The sequence below is a fragment of the Melitaea cinxia genome, chromosome 5 (genome assembly GCF_905220565.1).
Source record: "Melitaea cinxia chromosome 5, ilMelCinx1.1, whole genome shotgun sequence".
NCBI classification, from domain to species: Eukaryota; Metazoa; Arthropoda; class Insecta; order Lepidoptera; family Nymphalidae; genus Melitaea; species Melitaea cinxia.
The window spans coordinates 8,766,507-8,794,412 of NC_059398.1; the positions used below are offsets into that span (position 1 = coordinate 8,766,507).

The 27,906-nt window shown below is 32.8% G+C and overlaps 1 protein-coding gene across 1 annotated transcript; it reads right to left on the bottom strand.

The window, feature by feature from the left end:
* On the bottom strand, positions 1–27,906 carry LOC123653522 (NADPH--cytochrome P450 reductase). The gene is made up of 12 exons (XM_045589512.1): positions 27,434–27,906; positions 12,481–12,667; positions 12,247–12,393; positions 7,568–7,692; positions 6,242–6,436; positions 5,538–5,665; positions 4,820–5,061; positions 4,533–4,730; positions 4,283–4,446; positions 2,082–2,256; positions 1,135–1,292; positions 1–848 (listed from the first exon to the last, which is right to left on the bottom strand). The coding sequence occupies exons 1-12, from the start codon at positions 27,616–27,618 to the stop codon at positions 704–706; spliced, it is 2,049 nt and encodes a 682-aa protein (XP_045445468.1). The 5' UTR covers positions 27,619–27,906; the 3' UTR covers positions 1–703.

A 27,906-nucleotide genomic window follows, 5' to 3' on the forward strand; every position in this document is an offset into this window, starting at 1 on the left:
TAAATTTTAAAATATTTTATTTCTCTTATATATCCCATTCCACTTATATATCTAAAATAACATGTATGTCCTAATTCAAAATTTACACACAATGATAACAAACAAGGCTAACACATACGAAACAAATTAATTATAAATTATTTTATGTCCAATAAAAAAAAACCTTGGTACATCTTTTTATAATTTCTTCTCCGTTCTTATTTGTACATTTTTATTATTATTTATGTTCAAAATTCACTAGTTTATTTGTTAGACAATTCAATTGTATGGTCGTCACATCTTGTTAAAACATTTTACAATAAAGTCAATTTATGAAAAAAAATATATATATATAGTCTTAAATCGTTTTACAACTTTTTAAACAGTTTATATCCATAAACTACTGTATAACAATGTTACAATCATTTAAGTTTAATGAAAAATAAATGTAAAAAGAATATTTGCGACAACCCTAAAATTAACTAGCGTCATTATTGATCGTCATCGTGACTTTCACTTTGAGACAATGACGACACGAATAGCATATGGGATGACAGTGATTATAACATATAACCCATATTATAATACTCTAGCTGCGACCGACAGTTTAAAATGCAAAAATATATTTCCATTGACCCTACCACTGCTTCTCTTCTATTAAATGTCATTTTTACGTAATAATTTTACTACATGTCCTCTTTAGAACTAATTTATAAAAATACATTTAACTCCACACATCAGCAGAATATTTCTTCATAGATTCCAACTTCTTGATGAACTGTATCGCGTCTGACTCTGTACGGCCACCCTTTTCAACGATAGCCTTGACTACAATGTTACGAACGTCCACTGCCATATTTTTAGCGTCACTATACAAAAAACAAAATATATTTATATTACAACCGCGTAAGCGATGGTTATATTAATAAAAACTTACAGTTTAAAAATTATCAATGTACAAAAAATGGATTCCTATTTCTTTTGGTCACGCCATATCTTGAGAACGACTGTATCGATTTAACTAATATTTCATAGACGATTTTTACCATATGAAATAATTAAACTTTGAAAGCGTTTGACAGAATGACAGAATAAAATCTGCCGTATTAGCTAGTTGTATGAATAAATTATGATATGTTTCTTTCTTTTGCTCACCCGCAAATATAGAAATGTCCATTTCTCTTTCCAATGATGTCCCAAATTTGGTCTAAATTGTTTTCTAACAAATGCGTCACGTACACTTTCTGAGGTTGATCACGAGAGAATGCAACATTCAAGACTACATCGCCGTTTTTCTCGAATTCTTCTAATTCCTGTAAAAAGTTACAAATACATTTTTTATCACTGGTTATTCCGGAATTTTAATTTACAATTTTGCTAATACTACTGCTTGGGATAAACTGTCTACCAATACTACTACCCAAACATCGAATTACTATTTCTTAAATATGCTTGAAGTAAAGACAGACTTATTTTGTTTCCTTTTTTTATCTTCGATTGTAAACAAATTGCGTTACTTAGTCTATTTATTAATGAAATTAACTTTTCTATTGGACGAACAAATTATATAGTAACACTCCCACGTAAAATCTACTGAAAACATTAAAACTTGTTACGAAGATAAAAAAGACCCAAAATAACCCCAAAGGTATGTTATAAAAATTAGTATTTCTTCGAAATTTTTGGTCACAGTTTTGAGACCCAACCGGCCAATTATTAAAGATCGATTTAATTGTAGGATTCAAAGAGCGGATCATGAACTAATGCCAGCCTGACAAGCGTGGGTTTATCCTCATTTGTTTTTATATTACTAGATCGGCAAATCGTACAGTCCACCTGATGTTAAGCGGTACTGTAGCCTATAGACGCCTACAACACCAGAAGTATCGCATGCGCGTTGCTGACCCTACTCCGACCCAGGAGCTCTGGCTACTTTACTCACCACAAGAACACAACATTACTTAAGAGTAGTGTTATATAGCTATGATGCTAGCGGTTGAGGTACTTCCCCAGATGAACTTATTCAGATTTTGAGCTGGACCTGCTGTGCGTAGGGCACCCACAATAAAATATAGGAAGTTTAGTTAAGTTGTAGAACGAACCTCCTGGTAGATGTAGTCCTGGTCGCGGTGTCTGCAGCCGAAGTATAGCACGGTGTCGCCAACTGGCTTGCCACTGGCGCGAGCGTGAGCTCTTTCTTGCAGGAAACCGCGGAAGGGCGCTAGCCCTGTGCCCGGGCCCACCATCAAGATGGGAGTCTGGCTCTGCAGTGGGAGCCTATCCAAAACCAGACCCATTAGAATTTTTTGACCCGTGAGAACCTTTTTGACTTGTTAGAACTTATTTGACCCATTAGAACCTATGAGTCGTGAGAATTTAAACTGAGTTCATAAAAACCCGATTTGATCCATAATAACCAAGTATAAGCCCATGTTTTTAAGCGACGTCGAACTATTGTAAGATGGATCTATATTAACAGTCACAAATGGAGGGATTTTGTTAACAAAGCCAATTAAAGTTCTAACTACAGGTTTTATACATATATATATATATATATATATATATATATATATATATATATATATATATATATATATATATATATATATATATTTGCGCAGTTGGTAGACCTCATATTGACCATGGGGTTTGCAACGTCGCCAAAATATCGGGGGTTTTGATTTTATCAATGACCGTTAACAAAAGTTTAAAAACGAATATTACTCTGGTGTTAAATTTTACGTGTTAACTGTTAGAGTATAAATTTCGTCATTACAATGAAAAATTTTAAAGCTAGCTTTACGTAAAATAACAGTTTAGAAGCAAATTGTTTAACTAATGGACGATGACTCGTTATATCGTAAACGGCAAACATAAATATACTGTGCCTTATAGACGAAGGACTACTTATGTATCATTAAATAAAACACAATGTAGAAAATTCGCTAAAAAAATTTCATGCACGTACTACTTTACTACATAGTAATATACTTTGTATAATATAATGTTCTTATTGTAATCATATGCCTTATTTGTCCGATTACCTCAGTACGCAATACTTATACGATACTAACTAGTTTTAAATAACTTTATGCATTTATGAGTATTAAATATTATATAATATTGCAAGGTCATATTGCGAATATTTTGGCGTGCACGATCATCAAAATATACGAATGACCCTTGATTTCCTAACTCACATCCTGCTGGCATCAGTGTTGTTGCACGTCACAAGGTTGCTCTTCAGTCGACTGACTGTCGTTACGAGAATCATCGAACAAGGTCGACGAGTTAGTCCATATTAAATTTAACCTACATAACCATATTCAATCTAGTCGTATTTAAAAAAGCAAGTGTTAAGATGTTTTAAATGATAGATAGATAAAAAAAATTAAAATTTATAAGATCTATAAGAAAAAACACGTCACATTCCTCATATTTTTAAAAATAAAAAGACGTATTAAGTAATATGGTTTAAATTAATAAAATGAGTACATGCCGTGACCTATATAAAATTACTAGCTGACCCCGCAAACGTTGTTTTGCCATATATGTTATTAACCCCCATTAACCCCCCCCCCCCCCTTATAACTTAGGTGTATGAAAAATAGATGTTAGCCGATTCTCAGATCTATCCGATATGCACACAAAATTTCATAAAAATCGGTCCAGCCGTTTCGGAGGAGTATGTTAACTAACATTGTGACAGGAGAATTTTATATATAAAATTATAGCATTAACAAATCAGCGAAATTAAAATTTTACATCTTGAAAATTAATAAAAGTAGAATTTTTTATTTATTTACTTGAGAAGCTTCTAGTAGTAATTAAATGATAAAAACATGCATATACGTATTTATATAGGGTACGAAATGTAACTTTTTCATCAAGCCAGTAAATGCTGCAAAAAATTTAATACAAGACGTTGGCCTTGATGTACATATTATTATTATAATGAAGGTTGTTTTGTTTAAATTAACGATAACTTAATTTTTACCTTCATTTATGAAAAATGTCAGAATATATTGTTTCTCCAGTATTCTATTCATTACTTACTGACAAAAACGATATAAAAAATTACATTTCAAATTATTAAGCACTTTTCTTCAATCACTCATTTAAGCAAACAAGGAAATGAAATTATAGTACTGTATAGAAATATGTAATTACTGATAAGAGATTAAAAATGTGTAAAAATGTCTTTATTTTGTGTTGTATAATAATGAGTCATTCTAATAACTAAACTGATAAGTATACTACCGATAAGAGGAATGATTTAAAAAAGAGTAATAACATGTCATACCTGAATTGGGATTTTCTGATGTAAACAGGTACTCGTGGGAATGGTTTGCCAGGATCCGGTTTGTTGTCCGCTAGCCACGTAGTTGTCACACCCTTGTTCACTCGACCAGTCGGAGTCTTATACTTCACTACAACAGCTGTTACATGCACCATCTCTGGATATAGCTACAATGAAAATGTAAAAATTATATTAAAATATATAATTATGATTTTCAAAATTTTCTAATATTAAGGTCGGTAGCAAATCAAACCTTAGGACTAGAAGAAATAGAGTAATATCTCGGCTGGAGTCTTGGTAGCAATTCACACAGATGATCCAATGGTGGTTTACATGACTTGATATCTTCCAATATGTGCACAATGTTTCTACATCCGTCAACTATAAAGGACTGGTACAATGCTTTGCCTTCTTGAGAATTTGTCGCCATTAGCATCAATTGCTTCTTATCCTTAAAATAATAATAAGTTATTAATTTTGTTTTCATGTACTGAAACTTAAAAATTATTCAAATTAGTTTTGAGAAAAAAAAAATATTACCTCTTCATCTGTACAATATTCAACTAGTTCTCTGAGAATATGGGTTCTAGGCAATGCTGTTATTTCTACATAGTGTGATAGTGCAGTACGGTAGGAGGTTGGACAAGGGAATGGATGTTTCTTTGTGCTTTCTTGATCAGTATTGATAAGCGAGAACACTTCATCTAGATTGGTTTCAGTCAAGAGACCGAGTCGGTCAACTAAGTTACTATCATTGATAGGATATACAGCCACATGATCACCTACAAAAATATTAATTATTAGAAATATTCATACAGTAATACACTTCATCACATTTGCATTCATGCAATCAGCCTGTAACATTCCCCTGTTGGGCATAGGCCTCTTTCTCCATGTAGGAGAAGAGCACAATACTGCTCCACTGCAGATTTATGGATATATTTGAAACTATAATTAACAATTGCTATTAGGTATTAATGATAATAACTGGGACTGATGGCTGAACGTGCTTTCCGAGGCACTGTCGGGAGACCCACAAGGACAGACATCCAGAAAAAAATATATGTACAATTGTATTGTATTGTATTGTATTGTATTGGGCTCGGTTTTCCGCATTTAGACGCAATATATGTACAAATATAAATATCCATCCCGAGCAGGATTTGACCGTCAGTGTTTTAGGCGACTACTCACACCACTACATTAGAGCGTGTGTTAATACTATTTATAACTACGAAAAAATAATGAAATTATTTACCAGCTTCATAACGCATGTTTGAACTGGAAATATCCAATTCTATATGCAAACATGACCTATCACCGCCTTTATGCAATTCCTTGTTAACCTTAATTTGTGCTAGGAACGGATTTTTAGCATCATAAGGTCTGGAACGAAGAATTTTAAAATGAATAAGAAAAATAATTTTGTGGTAATATAACATAATATGCTATTTATAAGAGTCAAAATGGGTTATGTAATGAAGAATACAATATGTATTGAAATAGAAATTTAACTTTTCATATATCAAAATTGACTGTAAGAACTTCCTCTTTTTTTTCTTGTTTAAATAGCTTTTATTATATTTACTTACAAAACTAATTTTAAGTTAAGAATTATTAAAAGACTGTTTAACAATTTAACCTGCATTAGTCCAAAGGGCAAGTTATTGTTTAGAAAATTCTATGTACCTATATGTGAATTACATACAGTACATATTCATGTGTCAATGAGTAAAATTCTTAAAACTGTAATAAATTAATAAGTAGTTCCATTCAAGAATTAACTGTAGTTAATTTAATGGTAAAATGCAATGAAATGACCCCATTTTCGTCAGTCACTTTTATGATTACAAAACAAATTTTTTATGTAATGTGTTTTACATGAAACATACTTAGCCTTTATATAAGGCTTTTAAAAAAAAATAACGAAATAATAAATGAGAAGGTATTCAACAAACTTACGGGCGTTGATTCTGAAGGGAAAGTAATCTCGATATTTCTCCGGTAAATATTTCATTGGGTTTCAGTTCATCTGGTGAGTGTGTGATCAAGCGGAACTGGCGAGTCAATTCTTCTTCTCCGGTACTTTCAATATTAAACTTTGCACAAACTGAAGGCCAGAACTTGTCTTTCCAAGTAATAAAATCATCTTCAATACTAAAACATAACATTCGTGATAAATATGTAAATTAGAATACATTTTTATATTTTCATTTCATTACAGCACTAATTTATTTAGCATATTTTACTTTTCGAAAACTTAGGGCTCAAATGGTCTTATAGTACTCATAACCTTTTAAAACAGTCCAGTCTGGATTTTGTTTCTCTATTGATACATATAACAAGTTTTCTATTTTATAAAATTTTCAATTGGGTCTACACAACACATATATTTATTGTACAGAAAAACAAAGAAATAAATAGGTAGGTACAAACATACTCAAAAAACTGTACTAAAGCATATTACATAATTATACAAAAAGAAAACTTATCAGAAAAAGAAATTTCTTTTAAAAACAATCATTATTAAAGGACACAAGTTGAAGCATACATAGGCATACCAGTGGGTGTAGTGGGCCATTTGCCCCACCCAGCTATTACTAAAGTAGTGACATTCAGTCAGTATGTCCATTACCTGACTACTGTATTATCTGAAGGTAAATGAAAAGTTTCAATAATAAATTTTAATTTTTAAGAATTAATTCAATTATTTTTGTATCTGACTGTGGAGATGGTAATTTTAAAAATGATAAACATTGCTTTTGTTTTTATACAATTAGGTCGGCAAACAAGCATATGGTTGACCTGTTAGTAAGCAACTACAGTAGCTTATGGACACCTGCAACACCAAAAGTCAATTTACTCTCCACAGGGACACAACACTACTTGAAAGTAGTATTATTTAGCTATCTTCTGTAAGGTTGAGGCATTTCCCTAGTTAGGCTACTCACGATTTTGAGCAGGATATTTCCTGCTGTCCCATACCTCAGTTAAATTCCAATATATAAAATTGTATGATGACTAATAGGTCAGCAACGTAAAAAAGTTAATGAAATAAAACAAATTGTTAGTCATGAAAATTTGCTTTAAATTAAACTATTAATACCTTTTGAAGATATTAATTTACTATCAAGGAATTTAAAAAATTGTCTTTGGTTATTGGCTGTTTAAAAAGGAAAGTAAATAAAATCGTCTGAAATATTTAAGTCCTAAAGTATTCAAATATGTTTAATATTTCTTCATTTTTAAGTTATTATATTTCAATTAATTTCATTATGTAATACATACTTTGCGTCATCATCTCCAAGTCCAAGTTCATAAACTCTTGAAGCTCCCAGTTCTTCAAGACGCTTGTCAACGTAAATAGCAACTGCATTGTAATGTTCATAGGTTTTATTTCCAAGACCAAACACCTGAAATTATGCAATAAATTATAATTTTTTTTCCATAAAATTATTCACTTAGAAACAAACTACTTTGTGGAAATTTTAAGACTGTATATTAATTTTATATTTACATGTTCCTTTATACATTACATTTTATATAATGTATAAAAGCAAGACCTGCAACAGAGCAGAGGTTAGACTAATAAATAGTTTAATTACAAACTGAAGATTTTCGTACCATGTATCTTAATTTTAGAAGTGATGAAGCTATTCGTTTCTTATATAAAAACTTAGTGACATACGGAGGTAACTTTTTTAAAGGACTAGTAAAAATAAACATCATCAACACTAAATTTATAAAATTTTATACGAGATTCTCACAATTATTATCTCTTAACGCGTTTGTACATGTTAATTATTCTAACATAATATAATTACATTATATTGTCTAACATAGACATAGAAAAATATTTTAAATAAACATAACCCTGGTTATCAACTTAGATGTCAAAGTACACAAGTACACTAACCAAACCAAACCAAAACTAAACTGTCACTTACAAAAGGCTCGCGTCAACTGTCAATTGATACAGCAGCAGTATGAATACTATGGGCACATTCCACTGCGCGACCGCAACGATTTTAACGCCCTTTCTACCGTTCCACCTAAGGCCCGTGGTCGTTGCGAGCGATCGATCGACGTCATAGATGACGTCACTGTTCGCGCCCACTTCACCCACAAAATTTATGTAGGTCAGAGTTGGCTTTTATCAAAACGTGGCGGGAATTGAAAAAACAATTGTCAATGTCAAATTTTGAATGTTATCTCTCATTCGATTTTGCAAAAACGTAACGATAAAAATTCCGGGAATCCATGTTGAATTAAGTTTTACTCTAATCCATGCGAAACATTTACTCGAAAACCTTCACAGCAGCAAGGTTTTACAGCGCCGCTATATTGCGTTCACTTATAAAATTCGCCTAAAACGCCCGCGGCGTTTTTTGCGTTAGTGGAAGTGGAACGGCAATTTCAGCGGTCGTGGTCAATCAATCTTAAGAAAGAGGCTATATACATTTTCACATTGAACGAAAAATTAATATTCACAGAATTTACATACAATAAAAACGATTAACGTTTATTTAGTACAGCTATCGTTTCGATATTGTTTGTTTCGAGTTACGCAGTAACTAATTTTAGATTCTACAGTTATATGATAAGTACCTGGGTGACCGAGCTTAGCTCGGTTTTTTTAGTAAATCGTGTTTTAAAAAAATCATATTTAAATACGAATTACATATTGATAAAATATGAATAATATTTTCCGATGTTACCGACATAATAATAAAATATATGAAGTGGTTATTTAAATAAAAAAATATGAGTGCAATTAGAAAAAAAAGGAAAAAAAAAAATAAACGATTATAAAGAAACGAACATGGGGATTTGAACCGTGGTCTTCTCGGTCGATCCTGACCGGCCGATTACCCACCTGAGCTAATAACTTTATTAACAATTGCGATATTTACCTTCGTATTCTAACGATATTGTAGCTATTTTTTCTTTGCCTAAAAACAGGGATAAAACGACATTTTCTAATATATCGATTTATCGCCCACCAAATTCTCTGCATATAAATTTCATGAAAATCGTTGGAGCCGTTTCCAAGATTCAGATTATCTAATATATAAAATTCTCGTGTCGCGGTGTTTGTACTTAAACTCCTCAACTGAACAACTGTTAAACAAATTGGAACGATTACAAAACATATGTATTCGCTTTATATTCGGGTTGCGCAAATTTGACCATATATCTCAATATCGTCAACAGTTGGGTTGGCTACCAATTAGACAGCGACGAAATGTGCATGCTCTTTCTTTATTGTTCAATATCCTTTATCACCCTCACACACCCCCTTATCTTAAGGAAAGGTTTAGTTTTTTAGGACATGACCCTGAATGTCACTTGCGTTCCCGTAGTAATAACTTGCTTGTGGTACCTCTTTGTCGCTCTAATGCTTATGGTAATTCCTTCACTACTAAAGTGATCAAACTTTGGGATTCCCTACCCAATAACATCCGTCAAGCAGAGTCTATAAATATTTTTAAGAATCGTTTGCACAAATACTACTTAACTCTTACATAATTTTAAATATGTATATGTTTCTATTGGTATATTGTTTTTATTTGTATGTTTGCATAAATATAGTGTGTATGTGTTTACATATGTGTTTATATGTTTATGTAGATATATACCGTTTAAATGTATTGTAATTAATTTAATTATATGTGCTAAACTTGCGTTGTTGATTGCGCACTACTACCGACATATTTTTCTTATACTACTTTTATTAAAGGTTGCCTGGAAGAGATCGCTTTAAGCGATAAGGCCGCCTTTGCATACATTATTTGTTTTTGTATCAAATCCTTCTAAAATGTATCTTCTTTTTTGTGTGTGCAATAAATTTTAATAAATAAATAAATAAATAAATGTACAAAATAATATGCTGAATAAGTTTAATATAATATAATCAAGTTTCCTAACGCGTATAACGAAATAACTTTTTTTTAAAATGACGGTTTTATATAATTATCCGAGTATATTTTTATACAAGTAATTCGATTTATTGATTAAATTAATTATTCTTTATCATTTCAATTTATTAACACTTGTAATTTTATTAATGCTGATACAATACAATACACTTGTTATGCCCATTACATGCGTTAATCACACAATAACGACAAACAGTCATTAAGTAAATGAAATATTAAATCGATTAATAAAAAAATTGCCTAATTATTATGAATATTCTTTATGATTAACTGAATATACTCGTAACAATAAAATATTTATAGCGTTTACATGACTGATAGATGAAAATAATTGTATCAGAAATTTATAAGAAAAATAGATCGAAAAAATCATTTTAGCTGATATTTATTGTTAATTGTTCGCTGTGTGGTTACGGTAGTAAAGAATATAGCCACCCCCTCTCTTCCCGTGGGTGTCATAAGAGGCTACTAAGGGATAACACAGTTCCACTACCACCTTGGAAATTAAAAAGCCGACCGATGGCGGGATAACCATCCGACTGCTGGTTTTGAAATACACAGGCCGAAAACGGGCAGAGGCGTCTTCGGTGCGACAAAGCCAGCCCTGCGATCACCAACCCGCCTGTGCAGCGTGGTGACTATGGGCAAAACACATGAGTTCACGCCATTTTTAGCGTGAACTTGTGGAGGCCTCTGTCCAGCAGTGGACTGTGAGAGGCTGAAATGATGATTGTTACAGATGTGCTTTATATTGTCTTTACTTTCACGTCACATTTACTTATCATTGGCAAAATCATACCCAACCAAATGATGAAGCCATTGATTATATATAAAAAAAAAAAAACGAAAAAGTATACATCACATTTATCTTATAGCTATGTATTTAACAAATCGAAGTAAACTAACCTGTATCGACAAGTTTTAAAGTGGTAAAGATAAACCTCATAATAAACAGAAGTGAAATATAAATTCATGCGCCATAATATCTATAGTCTATTTGCGAAAAGAAAACAGTGATTCATAGCTGTTAACCGTTAACTTAGCTGAGCCCCTTGACAAATAAAATCTTAGTAAATTAGAATCACACTGTGTTCAAATTAACCAGTCGAAACCCGTCACATAGTCGTATTTAATTATTTATTGTCCGAAATAAATTACATAGTGAACGTATCTCACATCTCATATCTATACTACTATAGGTATTTAAAAATATCTCATAGTAGGTATTAAATTTACTTGTGACCGAAAAATTATTCACGATGCAATACGATTCAGGGGCACATTAACGTCGCGGCCTACTTGTATCGGACTTTGCGCCCGTATAACGACTGGGCGAGTCGGCAATTCTTAATAGAAAAAAAAGCATACACAATCACTAATAAATGCTTATTATCGAGTTCATTATTAATGATTTTCCTTTGTATACTTCGGCTTAAAGTCTTTAATATATGAATTTTTATAACGCATTCACAATTCTGTAAATTCTGCCAACCAGATGATACCAATCAGGTCAATCAATTCATGTGAGAGATAATATAATTATGCAATCATGGAGCTCATAAAGTGTAGCCAGCATAAGTTATATAAGCGGTCAAAAATTGGCTTTTGTACTTGAGGCTTGAGTAAAAATATACTAAATTTCCTTTGACACAAAAAAAACCCCTAACCTATTCCCAGTCAGTGAAAATTTTTCAATACATGGCACAACCAAAATTTAGGACAAATCGACTTTAATCAATATTATGAATTCTATCTAAATATTCCAGCTTTAACCATATATAGTTGTTATTTAATATTCGATGTGTTCGGGTTTTTTTAATTTTTCGGAGATTGCTATAATATTCGTTGCAATATTTAAGGAATTCGTTTTCGGACGTATTTGAATTTCAAATGATATATTATAATGTCGAGTATAATTTTAATCCTAAAGTTTTTCTGCTATTTTATAAGTTTAAAATATATTTTTTAACTTTTTACATTAGTTCTTTTTAAAATTAAAAATTTAACTTTATGTATTTCTACACTTACAGCATAATTTAATCCTGTCAAATCTTGATCAGTTTTCAGCCATTCTATAAAGTCCATAGCATTGTCTGTGGGATCCCCTTCACCGTATGTTGCTAAACAAAATACGGCAAGAGAATTCGGAATATCTTTGAGTTTCGTTAATTCTTCCTAAAAAATAAAAATAAATTAATTAAAAAAATAATAATTATATAATAATAAAAAAAAAAACAAATAAAAACACAATCTCATATATACCATATCACATTCTTCAGGATCTGCGACCATGCCCTTTAATCTATACCTAATACCTTCTTTGGCCAAACGACCAGCAAATTCTTCACCCGTACCCGTCTGGGATCCATAAAATACAACTAAACTTCTCCCTGATGACTGCAATTTCTTTATAAAAGAATTTTCTGTGACTTGTATTGACCCTGCAGGTCTGGAAATAAAATTATTAAATAAAAAAAAAAACAATTTAAATACACCTAATTTCTTCTTAATTATTCATAAAATTATACAATTTATATAATTTTTTCGAACTTTTATTTTTGAAACGTCTATGTTTGCACAAATTTTAAGTTTAATATTAATAAAAAATTTAGGAGAAACAATTTGCTAGGTTTGATTACGCCGCGAGGTACGGGGAATTATAACTTGCCTAGGTCTATGTTACATCAAATGCTCGGAAATTACGTAAACAATATTTTTTTGTTACTCGTAAGTTAAAAAACTCACACAAGCTCTTAGTTGCTCGTAAGTTTTTTATGACCTTGCAATTTATTCTTGCTTTTACATCAGAATCATCACTAGGAGTTAAGGCTGCCTAAATTAAATAATTATGGTTAATGAGTTTTTTAATATGGTTGAATGGCTTCAATTCGGAATCTAGAAAAATGCAGAACTCTTTTGCGTTTGTATTTGATTATCGAGAAAGGTTAAGTAAGTATAATCATCTATTATATTGTAATTTTATTTGAAAGTCAAAATATGTAATTAGAATATTCTTTATATAATCACGTTATCTTATTTATTAATGCTTTTGCATTATTTAACAAAAGGAATTTTGAGTTACAGATACAATACATAAAAACGTAATTTTTATGTATTGTTGAGATATGTGCACTTAGACGAACTGTCACTTTTAAAAAATATGTTAAGTTTTCATTTTTTAGGGTTTGCTACTCTTAAATTTGTCAGTTACCTACTCTTGATTTTGTTGTAAATACAATATTATATATACATAAAACAAATCGCAATGTATCTGTGAGCAGCTGGACACTTCTTGTATTTTACTCACATTATTGTTGATAATTTCTCATGTAAGTGACTATATGTATTTAATGAGAAATAAATATTCTTTAAACCTACCAATCGAACCTTGATAAGATTCGGTTGGTAAATTGTACCGACTTGGACTAAGGACCTGTTTCACCGATTGCCCTTAACGCTATTTGACCGATGATGGTATCCAATAGATTATAGACAAAAATTTATGATACATTATTCTTTTTCACTCTGGAATTCCTATTTATTTATTGGATATTTCCTATTCGCAACTGTGAAGCTAAAAGTTGTTGTTTATTATATGTGTCAAACAGGTCCTAAGGTCAATTCTACCTTCACTTGCTAAAGTCCATTCGTAACTTATGCGCAAGATAAACTTTATTCACAACAGACAGGCCCTAAAGGTCCGTCTTAATAATCTACATTTAAACTCGGTTACCTACAATTTTTTAAAGGTTATAAATCTTAGAAGTTCCCACTAACAAAGTTTACCTACGGAGCCTTATTACTTAAGGCCCGTCTCAGTGCTCTACAGTTAAACTCCTACCAACTGGTTTTTCCAGAACACATGTTTCTAATGGTCTTAGATCCGGATTAAGAAACACAAATATAACCCCATAGTTGCGAAGGGGGGAAAATAGGCAAACCTTATTTTTTTACTTCATTGCAGTATATTCTCTCAGCAAATGCTATATTTTTGTATTGAACAAATGGAGGAAGTAGACTTAAAATATTTGAATAAACATTTTATTAATTAAAGTTGTTTGGGCGCGATTTCATCAGATAAACTAAAGGCAACTTATCAGATATTATCTTGCATTTATACTGGATCATTATCATTAAACACATGTGGGTATAATTATAAATAAATATGACGACCGCTTTGGACTAATAGTACTTGTTCCATAAATGAGATAATGGATTCACCCCTGAGTATCTTTAGTACATAATATATCTTAAGATTATTATTATTAGTGTATCTAGCGTTCGCTTCGAATAATCATCGTAACTTGCAATATAGTTTTAATATAACTATTTATTCGTTGTGTTATAGTCACGGAAATTATTTTCGAGTTCGGCGTTATAATGATAATTAAAAGTAATACTTAACCTTGTTACTCTCATAATGACGTCAGCAAAACAGAATCTATACAAATAAATAAAATTGAAGTCTGTGTAATATTAAAAAGTGAAGTGTTTGTAATATTAAATAAAACGCTTTTTATTAAATGCATATGGACGTATACATGGTACATATACCAAAATAACATTTTTTAAAATTTTTGTCTGTCTGTCTGTTTATTCCGGCAAATCTCTGAAATGGCTGGAATGATTTTGACGGGACTTTCACTGGCAGATAAGATAGCTAATGTAATAAGGAGTAACTTAGGCTACTTTTATTTTAGAATATTTTTTTTTTTTTTATAACTCAGCGAACTGAAAAATAACTTTTTTGTTAAATTCCACGCGTACGAAGTCGCAAGCACAGCTGGTGTCTTAATAAATTTGAAATCATTTTTAATCATTGTGTTATTTATGTACTTGTAATGGGTTCTAAATAAATTCGCACGTACCTAATTGCAACTTATTATTAGTTAATCTATACATATATAAAAGCGAAAGGTCACTCATCACGAAATCTCCGAAACTATAACACCCACAAACTTGAAATTTGGCAGATAGGTTCCTTATAGAGCGTAGACATCCGCTAAGAACGGATTTTACGAAACTCGACCCCCAAGGGGGTAAAACGGGGGTTGGAAGTTTGTATGAAAATCCTATGTTTTTGAAGTAAGAGACTTGAAATTTAAAATGTATGCTCTATAGATAGTGAGAAGGTGTTCAAATAATATATCTTTAGAAATCAACTCCCTTTTGGGGTTAAAACGGGGGATGGTAGTTTGACTCATTCATCACGAAATCTCCGAAACTATAACACCTACAAGCATGAAATTTGGCAGATAGACTCCTTATAGGGCTTAAACAGCCGCTAAGAACGGATTTAACGAAACTTGACCCCTAAGGGGGTGAAACGAGGGTTGGAAGTTTGTATAAAAGTCCTATGATTTTGAAGTAAGAGACTTGAAATTTAAAATGTATGCTCTATAGATGGTGAGAAGGTGTCCAAATAACGTATCTTTAGAAATCAACTCCCTTTTGGGGTGTGGGGAACTATAACAGCTACAAATTTGAAACTTAGCAGGTAGGTTCCTTATAGGGCGTAGACATCCGCTAAGAACTAATTTTACGAAACTCGACCCCTAAGGGGATTAAACGTGGGTTTGAAGTTTGTATGAAAGTCCCATGTTTTTGGAGTAAGAGACTTGAAATTTAAAATGTTTACCTTATAGATGATGAGAAGGTGTCCAAATAATGTATCTTTAGAAATCAACTCCCTTTTGGGGTTAAAACGGGGGATGGTAGGTTTACTCACTCATCACGTAATCTCCGGAACTATAACTGCTACATATTTGAAACTTAGCGGGTAGGTTCCTTATAGGGCGTAGACATCCGCTAAGAACTGATTTTACGAAACTCGACCCCTAAGGGGATAAAACGGGGGTTAGAAGTGTGTATGAAAGTCCTATGTTTTTGAAGTAAGAGACTTGAAATTTAAAATGTATGCTCTATAGATGGTGAGGAGGTTTTCAAATAATGTATATCATAATCTATATATATAAAAGAGAAAGGTCACTAACTCACTCATCACGAGAAATCAAAAACCGCTGGATAGTCTATCCATCCAGGTTGGACAAAGATAAAATTTGGCAGGGAGGTAGATTATAGTTAGCAGACGTCCGCTAAGAAGGGATTTTACGATATTCCACCGCTAAGGGGGTTTAATTGGATTTGATAGTTTATATGAAACACACACAGCCTGAAAATAAAACTAAAAATGTGGTGTATAGAGAGGTTTTATAAAAATAACTATTAAATTTTACTAAATTGTGCCTTTTAAAAAGTTACTCAGTCTGATAAGCATTTCAAGTGACTGAAATAAAAATAATTTGCGTTAAACATCTTAATAGTAATGCATATCTTCATAACCACGCGGACGTAGTCGCGGGCAACATTTAGTGTATTATAAAAAAAAGTCCTCAAAAGTGTATGTGATCGATTCCCTCAAAATCTACTGAACGGATTTTCATGCGGTTTCAACAATAGAGAGAGGGCTTTAAGAGGAAGATTTACGGAACGGGTAAGCCGATTTTGATGAGAGTTTCACTGGAAGTTTGCCGGGAAAACTTTGTGACACACTGATTTCAACGCGGGCGAAGCCGCGGGCACAGCTTGTTTAATATTAAATAATGTTTTCTTTTCTTTTAACTATTTATAACTAAATAATTATGACATGGTTAATTAAGATTAATTTAAAAACTTTCTATGTTAACAAACAATTTTTCAATCGTAGTTAATTTTATCCATGCGTTTTTTATAAGTTACTGTAACAAAAAAAAAAAAAAAAAATACATAAGAGGTTAATAACTATTAGACTTTAGATTTGAATGATAAACAACAGATTAATTCAGTGAAAACATTTTTTTAAATTTGATAAATATTATAACTTCGTGATAAAACAAACGCCGCGTTGGCGCAACGGTCACAGCTATGGATTATGCCTGTTAAGGGGCTACACTACCTTAGCTCGAATTCAAATTTCACCCGTACTAAAAACACATGAGAATTGAGAGCGCTTGGTTGTTCATCGCGTGAATTATATGTATTTTCTCCCCACAAACATTACCAATAGTTATTTAAAAAAAAAACGCAACATATAAAACGTTCTTCATACTTATTTCAATTACCATGCTTAATCTCAAGTCCATAACTTCTATATTTACTGAGATATTAAGGTTTTAATACAAAAATAGAGGTAACTTTGCGATTTTTTTGTATCGAGAAAATTTTATGGAATCGTGTTTTCGAAACATATGAAAGATAGTTTATATCCTGAACTTTACCATACACAAATTTCAAACTTAAATATTCAGTAGTTTGGAAGATATGGATATCCTGCCGAGTGGAAAATAAGCAATTTGAGGTAGCATACACTCTTAAGCTGGCGGTTGCGGGTTCAATCTCGGCACATGACAAACATTTATTGGCCATACAGGTGTTTGCCGTAGTCTGGGTGTTTGTGCAGTCTTTGTGGTCTCCCCACCGTGCCTCGGAGAGCACGTTAAGCCGTCGGTCCCGGTTGTTATCATGTACACCTGATAGCGATCGTTACTCATAGTAGGGAATATATCCGCCAACCCACGCCATACATGGGGAAAGAGGCATATGCCCAGTAGTGGGATATTACAGGCTGAAGCGATGATAAACAAATACAAAAATTAATAAAATGTGTTTTTTTTGTCGCGACTTATAACTATTAACTACGCATTTAATATCATACGTAATGTTCATTACGTAGTATATCTGAGGTGAAGTATTAAGTAATTACTTTTATTTCCTTTCACGAGAATAACGAATTATTAAATAATAATCAAGAATCTTCTGTTACATTTTATGGAAATTTCCATAATACCTATACTGACTATTTAGAAATACCATGACGTCTGTACATATTTACTTGTATAAGTAGGTACGTCGATACCTTGTCTAACAGTATAACGATATCTATTTATTGGCACACACGTACGATTATGTTTAAATATATTTTTATTTGTATATTTCCATACAAATCAAAATGACAACGTAGGTATTTCGTTTTCTCAGTCTTAAGTTTTCCTTTTAACCCACACAAAATAGCAAGAAAGATTAATAAATTCAACAATGTATGATTGTATGTGTGTATGAAAAGCCATTTAACAAAAGTATGCCGGGCGTTAAACCTAAGATAGACGTCAAAAAATTTACATTTTCTTTATTTAGTTACGTAATAACTACGTGTTCACTTTATATTACTTAACAATTATCCCTTCTTCTTTCTAAGTAGAATTTTTTGATACCACTTTTTACATCATACTAATTTTTAGATATCTATACTGATTTGTTTTTTTAAATATGTATTTAATATGAATCGACAAGTCATGCAAAGCTAAATTTAGATATACCTAAGAAATTGACTGCATTTGGGCCTCATAATAATTATTACGTGTTATGCTTATGTGTGTTACTAAAACTTATTTTATATATTAAAGTGTTCTTTATTTATGCATAGAGTTTGGTTCTTTGCTGCTCGAGCTAAATCCGTGAAATGTCGATGACTGATCTATAGAATTATTTGTTAAATGACTTTCAATTATAGGAAAAGTTATTATTACACGTGTGCGATGTGGGTCTCAAGCTTTGGTCTCAAGGTTAGACTTTGTCATTATAGATTTTACCGTTGCCTAGTAAATATTAGTTTTTTTTTTTTTGTTTTGACATTTAATAGTGACGTCTCCTAGACTTGTAGATAATCCATATATATTATATTGTTTACCTCAGCCTTTTAATTACACGAGCGATTAATAGATTTATTTTTGAAGCTCGATAGAACTTTCAATTGTAAAAAATAACACCAAACTCTACCTTACAGAATGCCAGCATTTACGTTAGCGTCTTAATAAGAATCCTGGACTAGCACGCGCCGCGACGACCAAACAAGTAACTATGAAACCAATCAACTGGTAATGGAGATATGTTAAGTGAGCACAAGACGTCCAAAGAGATTGCTAAAGTCCAGCAAGGTCAACACGGTGAGATTCTGACCGTAGATTGCCTGCCTTATGTCATCAGTGATTTTCACAAGGGCCGTAGCCGTACCTTTACGGAAACCGAACTAATAAGGATTTAGGAGATCATTCGAGGAAAGAAATAAAGTTAGCTGTTGATGGACAAGACGCTCTAAAACTTTGGACAGGAAAGGAAGAATAGGTATTGGGCTAAGATCGGAAAACGTAGAGGAATTGGGTTTTTAGGTAGGGAAATGATTGGAGCGTCTTTGCAGCGAGTAGGAAAGGTATTGAAACTTAAGGATTTGTTAAAAATATGGGTTATGACAGGAAGCACTGAGTCTATTATAGAAATGATCATATTATGGCTGATGTTATCGAAGCCCACCGCATTAGAACTAACAGCTAATATGCTCTTCTTAACATCACATTCAGACAATAGAGTGAAAGTCAAAGTTGACGACGGGTCAGGAGTTTCAACGGCAGAAGGGTGACTAAGAGTATCGGATTTGGTCGCACTGTCTATAGTGATAGAAGAAGAAAAAGTTTATTGAGCTTATTGAGGTCAAAGAAATTTGTAGGCGCTTATTGTACTTTGCCAATTCCGTGTCCTTGGAAATTTCAAGATTTTCGTCGACATGGCGTCGTTGAGCATTTCTACAAACCTTGTTGCAACGATTTCGATGAGTTTTATATTTTTCATTATTATATGGGCTCGGATAGGATTTATAACGAACTTTAGTCTTATTTTTTGACTACTGCAAAGCTCTCATTTCAGCTGCCAACCAGGAAGCAGGAGCATGTTTAATACGCAAAGGTCGAACAGGAGCATGTACATCAAATGTCTGGTTTAGGAGATAATTGAAAGCTACCAATTTTTCGTCCACCATAGACGGGACAAATCTTTTCCCAGTCAATCCCACCAGCAACTTTTCGTAAATAGCTCAAGGCCATGCCCCTAAAACTACGCTGCAGAAAAATTTTTGACTTTGCCTTTAGGGGTCTAATTTTATAGAGAAGATATAAGAGATCATAATAAGATGAAGAAACAAGAATCAGGTCAAGAAGAGAGAGAGAGCAGTTAGGAAATGAGTGAGTAGGATTCAGGGAAAGGATATGCAAATTTGTGGAGTTTACAAGAAAGCGTAAGCGTATGGCTCCGCAGTTTTGCTAAAACAGGCATGTGGTAAAGTCACCCGTCACAACCGTTTTGCTATATTGAGGAATATATACTTCTAATAGATTTTCGAAGCATGCAAAATAGACAATAGCACGTAATGGGTTATAATAGACACCTAGAACAGCTTTGTGTTAAAACAAAAGGAGTTCTAGGAAGGGAGGTTATCAGGGCCATGTCCATCGTGAGACATGGATTTACTAATGATGTTGAAGGAAATGTGTGAACGAAGATAAATGACAACATCACCATCAGTTCAGCCAACGACCGTGTTGGATTAATTGAAATCCTGGAAGGTAATAGAAAAATGATGGCAAACAGTTTAAGCCAAGATTCACTTACCAAGATCACATGAATGTTTTTATTTTGAAAAGATGACAGCATATCGGAATAGTGTGCAGGAATACTCTGCGCGTTTATGTTTTTTGAAACATCTTGAAATTGAAAGTTAGTTGAGTTTCACGAAGAGAAGGAAAACTAAAAAAAAAACTGGCCAAGTGCGAGTCGAACTCGCGCACCGAGAGTTCCCTCCAAAAAATATTTAAAATCTTCTTCTTAGTCGCACACTCTTGTCAGAGTGGTCGTGGCTGCGCTGACGAGGTACATAGTGGGGTGTTTGGTGGGTTGATAATATTTTCGAGGGTAGCTCTCCTGGCGATGTGCTTCCATTTCCCTCTGTTGGAGGCGTCGCGAGTACACTGGACCATGGTGGACTCAGTAGCTCTTATGATGACGTCTGTCCAGCGGGTTGGCGTCCGACCGCGTGCTCTCTTGCCTTCCACCTGGCCCTGCACCACTAGTTTCTCCATCGAGTTTTCATTTCTAGAGATGTGCCCAAAGAACTTCAGTATTCGTAGTTGTACAGTTGATGATAGTCTGTCTTTGATACGAAGTTCTCTGAGGATGGATACGTTGGTGCGAAACGCCGTCCACGGGATCTTTAGGAGGCGCCTACAGCACCACATCTCTAATGCATCGATTTTACGGCGATCCTGCAGTTTCAGAGACCAAGTTTCGGCTCCATAGAGAAAGATTGGAAACACAAGGCATTTCATCAACCTGACTTTAGTCTTCTTGGTGATCCTTCTGTCTCTCCAAATCTTTCCCAGTCGTTCCACAGCAGACCTGGTCATGGCGCACCTTCGCCTTATTTCGTCGCCACATCCTCCAGTACTTGATATAGTGGAGCCGAGGTAAATATAGTTCTGTACCACTTCGCAATTAGCTATTTTGTGTACATTGCTTCCACTTTGTTCAGCCCGGTCCACTATCATCATCTTCGTCTTGTCTCGGTTGATAGCAAGTCCGAATTGGAGGCTGATATTTTCCAGACGGGTCAAAAGATTTTCAATGTCTTCTCTAGTCTGTGCGAGAAGGGCAGTGTCGTCAGCGTATCTAAGGTTATTTATCACGTGTCCCCCAACCGATATTCCTTTGTTCCAATCTTCCAGGACAATACTAATAATATATTTAAAATATTTTTTATTATATGATGTAACTAAAATCGTATGCTTTTCGCAATTTTTCCTGTATCTGTGCTATAAGACGTTGCTTCGTACCAAGTTTCAAGATTTTGAGTTCACGGGAAGTACCCTGTTGATTTTGATTCCCTAACGAGTGTCGAAAATTTGCAGCACAAATGGCTCACAGCTCCAAGGGACAGAATACCTGAGTATTTGATGTGATTTTTAGCTTGACAGACAGATGGACAGCAAAGTGATCCTATAAGGGTACCGTTTTTTCCTTTTGAGGTAAGGAACCCTAAAAATTGGAGTAGTTGCTCAGTAATATCTGACGTTATATAGAACGATCATTACGCATATTCTACACTATCATTTTGTATCTACCAAATAGAATACCGAATATGTAGCCTTGTGACATACGAAAGATCTAAGTAACAAGTTCCCAGTTTATGCACCGTACCTTACTAACTTTCCCTCATCAAATTTTCAACCACAGTAGTACCTATATAATATACATAAATATTTCAAACATCATTAATAAGAATAAAAATATTCACTACAAACTATAACACACTAAAACAATCAAAATAATCTAAAATAATAGATAACAAGGGCAATGTATTTTTGTTACATACTCAAAAAAGGAAAACTTACATAAGAGCTATTGATAATTGATAAGTGATAAGGACTAATTATGCCTACGGTAACATCCATTTAATATTTTTACTTCAATAATTATGTCGCCATATACTTTGGTATATTAGATACATATAGGAGACGTATCAAATACAATAGTATGATTGGGTAACGTTATTACTGGAACGTTTCTGAACCAAATTCGGTTCATTGCGTAGATCTCAATGTCACTCAATTATCTATCGAGATCACGCGCAAAGACAATTAAAAATAAAACGGACGAAACGATTATTATTATTATGTTTATCATTCTTTCAAATGTCATTTTACTCAATTTTCTCTTTCCTACACGTACCATTTCCTGAAATCGTACTTTGTTGTATAAGGTTTTCTAATAGATAATGCAATTAGGTACCATTAAAAAAAATAGGTGCAACAAAGTATTAAAATAAGTATAAATTATATTTATACGAGTTTCTACATGTAAAAATGAATGTTTGTCTGTATGTCCTTTATAGAGTCGTAAACTATGTATTTGATCATGTCATGATCTTCAGCAAAGTGTTGTGCATGAGCCCAACACTTTGCTGAAGGTTTCTAAATTGGTACGACCAAAAAAAAAAAACGTAGCAACCCGCGCAGGATACAGCTAGTAACTTATAATAACAAATATAATACGGACTAAAACCGAACGTTTGTCAAAAAAAGTTTTCTTCAGTTTATTTATTTAAATTATTTTTTTGACTTCAAAAACTCTACAAAGTAATATACAGAATTTTTGTTTGTGTTGATATATAGTATTTTGCTTTGTGTATAAATGCGTAAAATATATATTTTTAACCGACTTAAAAAAAGGAGGAAGTTACTCAATTCGACCGTATATACGGTCGTATATTTTTTTTAAATGTACGTTCGGGGATAACTTCGTCGTTTATGAACCGATTTGATAATTATTTTTGTGTTGGAAAGGAGATATCCCCAGTGTAGTACCATTATAAGGAAACCAGTATCTGATGATGGAATCCCAGAGAAATCGAGGGAAACCCTCGAAAATCCGCATAACTTTTTACTGGGTATACCGATTTTGATGATTTTTAATTTAATCAAAAGCCGATGTTTATCATGTGGTCACATTTAATTTTCATTGTGATCTGATTACAACTTTTGGAGTAATTTTTGATAATGCGTATTTACTTGACTACGTTTTCGTCTACCTACGTTGTATTACTTGTCGATGTAGTTGAAGTCGCTTTTTTTTCGTTTGCCAGCAAACACAATTATTTATACAGACATTATTTATACAGACACAGATTGAATACCTGTTCCCATAGTATATGTATTGTCCTTACTATGTTATTTACTAGGTATGTAATTGTGATTCCAAAATAGTTTATATTGACTGCTCAAAATCTGCCAACACTTGCTCAGAAAACCTAATGTTCTATGGCATAGCAGTCCTTGCTCCCTTGCTCAAAATTTAGAGCAGCCCGCATGGGAAAGTTTCTTAATCTTAAGAAGATCACAGTCAAATAATACTGCTATCAAATAATGTTGTGTTTCTATGGTGAATAGGGTAGCCATGGGTACCAGGTAAGTATTAAAAAATGGAATGGAAGCGTCCAAATGAAAGGTTTTTGAGGCTTTTTAATTTCGATCAGTCACCCCACACTCCTGTATTAAATTTAAAATTTAAGAAGATTTATTGTAAACTCAAAAAAGTCTGTTTAACATTTCAATTTCATCGAGATCTGATTACAACTTTTGGAGTAATCTTTGATAATGGGTATTTACTTGACTATTTTTTCGTTTACATACGTTGTACTACTTGTCGATGTATTTGAAGGCGGTTTTTTTTTTCAAGTTGGCCAGCAAACACAATTATATGTATGACTTCTAGTCTCATTAGTAAGATGACGTATTCAGGAGCGAGGGGCTCTCGGTAAATCGAACTGCGAAGGGATCCAGCGTTCTGCAACCCGTGAAAATAATTACGTGGAAAGGATTTGCAGTAAAATTAGAAAAATGTAAGAAGAGAAATGTCGATAAACCCGTATTTTTTTTTTACAGCTTGCTGCTGCATTTTAGTACAAAAGAAAATTACATTATATATAATGTATACGTTTAAATAAAACACTATACAACATCATCATCATAATTTTTTTTGTTTAATGGTTACCTAATATAGTAGATTGCAATATTTTAATAATTTTACTGTATAGTCAGTTTTTTTAATGATAAGCAAGCAATATTTCTGATGACCTTAAAAATGCTACTAGGTAAATATGTCTTTAATACGCATACTTTCCAAAAATTTTACAATATCGTTCCGTTGTTCAGCGATAAATAAATACTAGTATTATATTTAATGACTTTTAATTTTCATACTTTCATAAATACACAGTTTATTAATATGCATATATATTTCATTAAATGCTCGCTTAAATAATTATATCCGAAATTTTTAAATTTGTTCTGAAGCAAAATTAATCGACCACATTTATTATTTATTGTCTTAAAAAAATTAAGAGAATAGTTAAAAATTATGTACAATTATCACATTTTAAATCGTTTCATTGATTTTTTTTTTCAGATTTTAGGACGAAGGCAATCATAGAATGATTTGAGAAAATATTGAAGAACGTTGAGTATAAATTATACCAGAAATAATTGTGTTGTTTGCAAATGAAACAGTAGTAAGAGTAGAACTTTGATTAAATTAACAGGATGCATTTATGGGGATAACTCAAAAAGTACTCGTCGGATCTCGATCAAATAACACACTTGAAAAATAAAGTCGGATTGAGCGCGTCCTCTTTTTTTGAAGTCGGTTAAAAATACTAATGATAAGAATATCGAGCGAGGCTATGTCGAAGGAAACGGCGAAGACTTAGGCGGGAATCGAACCCGCAACCCGCAGAACAGAAAGCAGGGTCATAAACTGCGCCAACGGGCTAGTAATATATAATATATATAAATAGGTACTAGTTGACCTCGTCAACGTTGTACGTGTGTTAGCATGTAACCAGGCGTTTGTCATTCGATGAAATAATGTCTACCGTTCCTGGGACTCCGGTATCCCAATCAAATCATAGTCTGATTTTAATCGAAAGTTGATACTTTGCTTGTGGACCTATGATCGATACCTGATCACTCATTTTTGGTAATCTTTGATAACGCGTATACACTTCACTATTTTTTGTCTACCTACGTTATACATGTATATTATACACTAGCTGTGACCGCGACTTCGTCCGCGTGGAATTTAAAAAAAAAGGTATTGTTCAGACTTATAAAATAAATAAATTTCTAAAAGAAAAGTAACCTAAGTTACTCCCTACTAGGTCAGCTATCTGCTAGTAAAAGTTCCGTTTAAGTCGGTCCAGCCGTTTCAGAGATTAGGCGGAACAAACAGACAGACAGACAAAAATTGTAAAAAATGCTATTTTGGTACATGTACTGTGTAAACATCCATATCCATACCTATAGTAATAAACAATAATTGTGTTTGCTCGCAAACGAATAAAAACCGACTTCAATTACATCGACGAGTAATACAACGTAGATCGACGAAAAAATAGTCAAGTAACTACGCGTTAACAAAGATTATTCAAAAAGTAGTTATCAGATCTCAATAAAATTTATATGTGACCACCTGATAAACATTAGCTTTCGATTAAATTAAAAATTATCAAAATCGGTACACCCAGTAAAAAGTTATTGCGGATTTTCGAGAGTTTCCCTCGATTTCTCTGGGACCCCATCATCAGATCCTGGTTTTCTTATCATGGTACTAAACTAGGAATATTTTCTTTCCAACAAAAAAATAATTATCAAAATCGGTACATCCAGTAGAAAGTTATGCGGTATAATACAACGTAGGTCGACGAAAAAAGCGTCAAGTAAAAACGCATTATTAGATATAACTCGAAAAGTAGTAGTTAGATCTCAAATAAATTTAAATGGGACCAATTAACACACACCACCTTTCGATTAAAAAAAAAAAAAATGTCGAAATCAGTCCACCCGGTCAAAAGTTCTGATGTAACATACATAAAAAAAAATACAGTCGAATTGAGAACCTCCTCCTTTTTTGGAAGTCGGTTAAAAAACGGTTATTTTAATATTACAAACAGACCCTCCGATTTTATTTATTTGTATAGATAGATTAGCTGCCCTGGGCAGACTTCGTTCTGTCAGACGTTAACAGTAAAAATTGATTTAATTTTTTTTTAGTATTAAAACATTTCGTGACCCTTAAGGCACATACAAAAAAAAATTACCCGAATTGGTCGAATCACTCGAGTTACGCACTTAGCAACATTCATATATATATATTGTTTTTGCATTAATTTTTAACGTTATTCCGTTTGTATTTCACCGTACTTACGTAATACGTTTGTATTTGGTCTTTATAATCTGTTGAATAATGTATTCTGTGGTCCGCGCACAGACTTGACAAGTGACGTATCCTAACGTCAAGATTTTTTAAGTATACCTATCCTCAAAGAGTAAAATAACTTGCTTATACAACCTATCCTATACCTCCCTGGCTTCCTATGATTATGTACCTATGATTCTGTAAGTATATTAAGTAATAATAACTACAAACTTTATTTTTTATTATAATGTATATTTTTATTGTTGTATTATTTGCATACATAACATAAAGATGGTGGTTATAACTAAGTTTGTAATTTCAATCGTATTGTGTCATTAAAGCACTCTAATTTCACAAGCGATTGTAAGAAAAGTTATTGTTGTAAATATCTAAGTTTATTGACATTATTAATTAATTCCACTTATTACTGTATAAAAATCATAAGTAGGTAATTATAAAAAGAATAATTTATGTTCGTATTGTATATTTACGTCGTATATAAAATTACACAATTTTGACAACTTTATTTAATACATAACATAATTTAGTTGTTAATAATTTAGTTGCAAGACCTGTAATTTCAATATTTCTTAAAAATACTTACTGTATAGCATAATTGCTGAGTAGTAAATCATCCTTTTTACTTTCTTTTCTGGAACTATAAAGCCACCACACTGCCGCACCAAATAAAATGACAAGCATAATTATGTCAAAAGTACTAAATAATGAACCACTGACGGCAGCTGCGGCCGCTGCTTCTTTTATGATATCCTGAGCGTTATCTGACATGGTGCAATTATATTTTTTATAACTTTTTGCAGTGAATTTCGCTTAGGTCCAAGGTCACACGAAACTTAAATACTTAACACGATACTCTTTCAACTTATCACTCCCATTGACACAAGTAACGCGATTCACCACCTAAATTGTACTGGTGTGTGGTGTAGTGGTGTCTCTGTCTACATTTTACAGTCATCAGTCGGATCCGTGACCGAAAAGTCTTGCGGAGTGAGCGAGAAAAACAACCGAATGTCATGTCGTATAGTAGCGACGACGCAACCTGAACCGATGTCGAAT

Excerpts from the sequence above, each read along its gene's own strand:
- LOC123653522 (XM_045589512.1), bottom strand. The coding sequence starts at position 27,618 with ATGTCAGATAACGCTCAGGATATCATAAAAGAAGCAGCGGCCGCAGCT. Across the intron at positions 5,666-6,241 it reads TCCCTTCAGAATCAACGCCC|ACCTTATGATGCTAAAAATC; the intron begins GTAAGTTTGTTG and ends TCTTCGTTCCAG. Across the intron at positions 5,062-5,537 it reads AAACATGCGTTATGAAGCTG|GTGATCATGTGGCTGTATAT; the intron begins GTAAATAATTTC and ends ATATTTTTGTAG.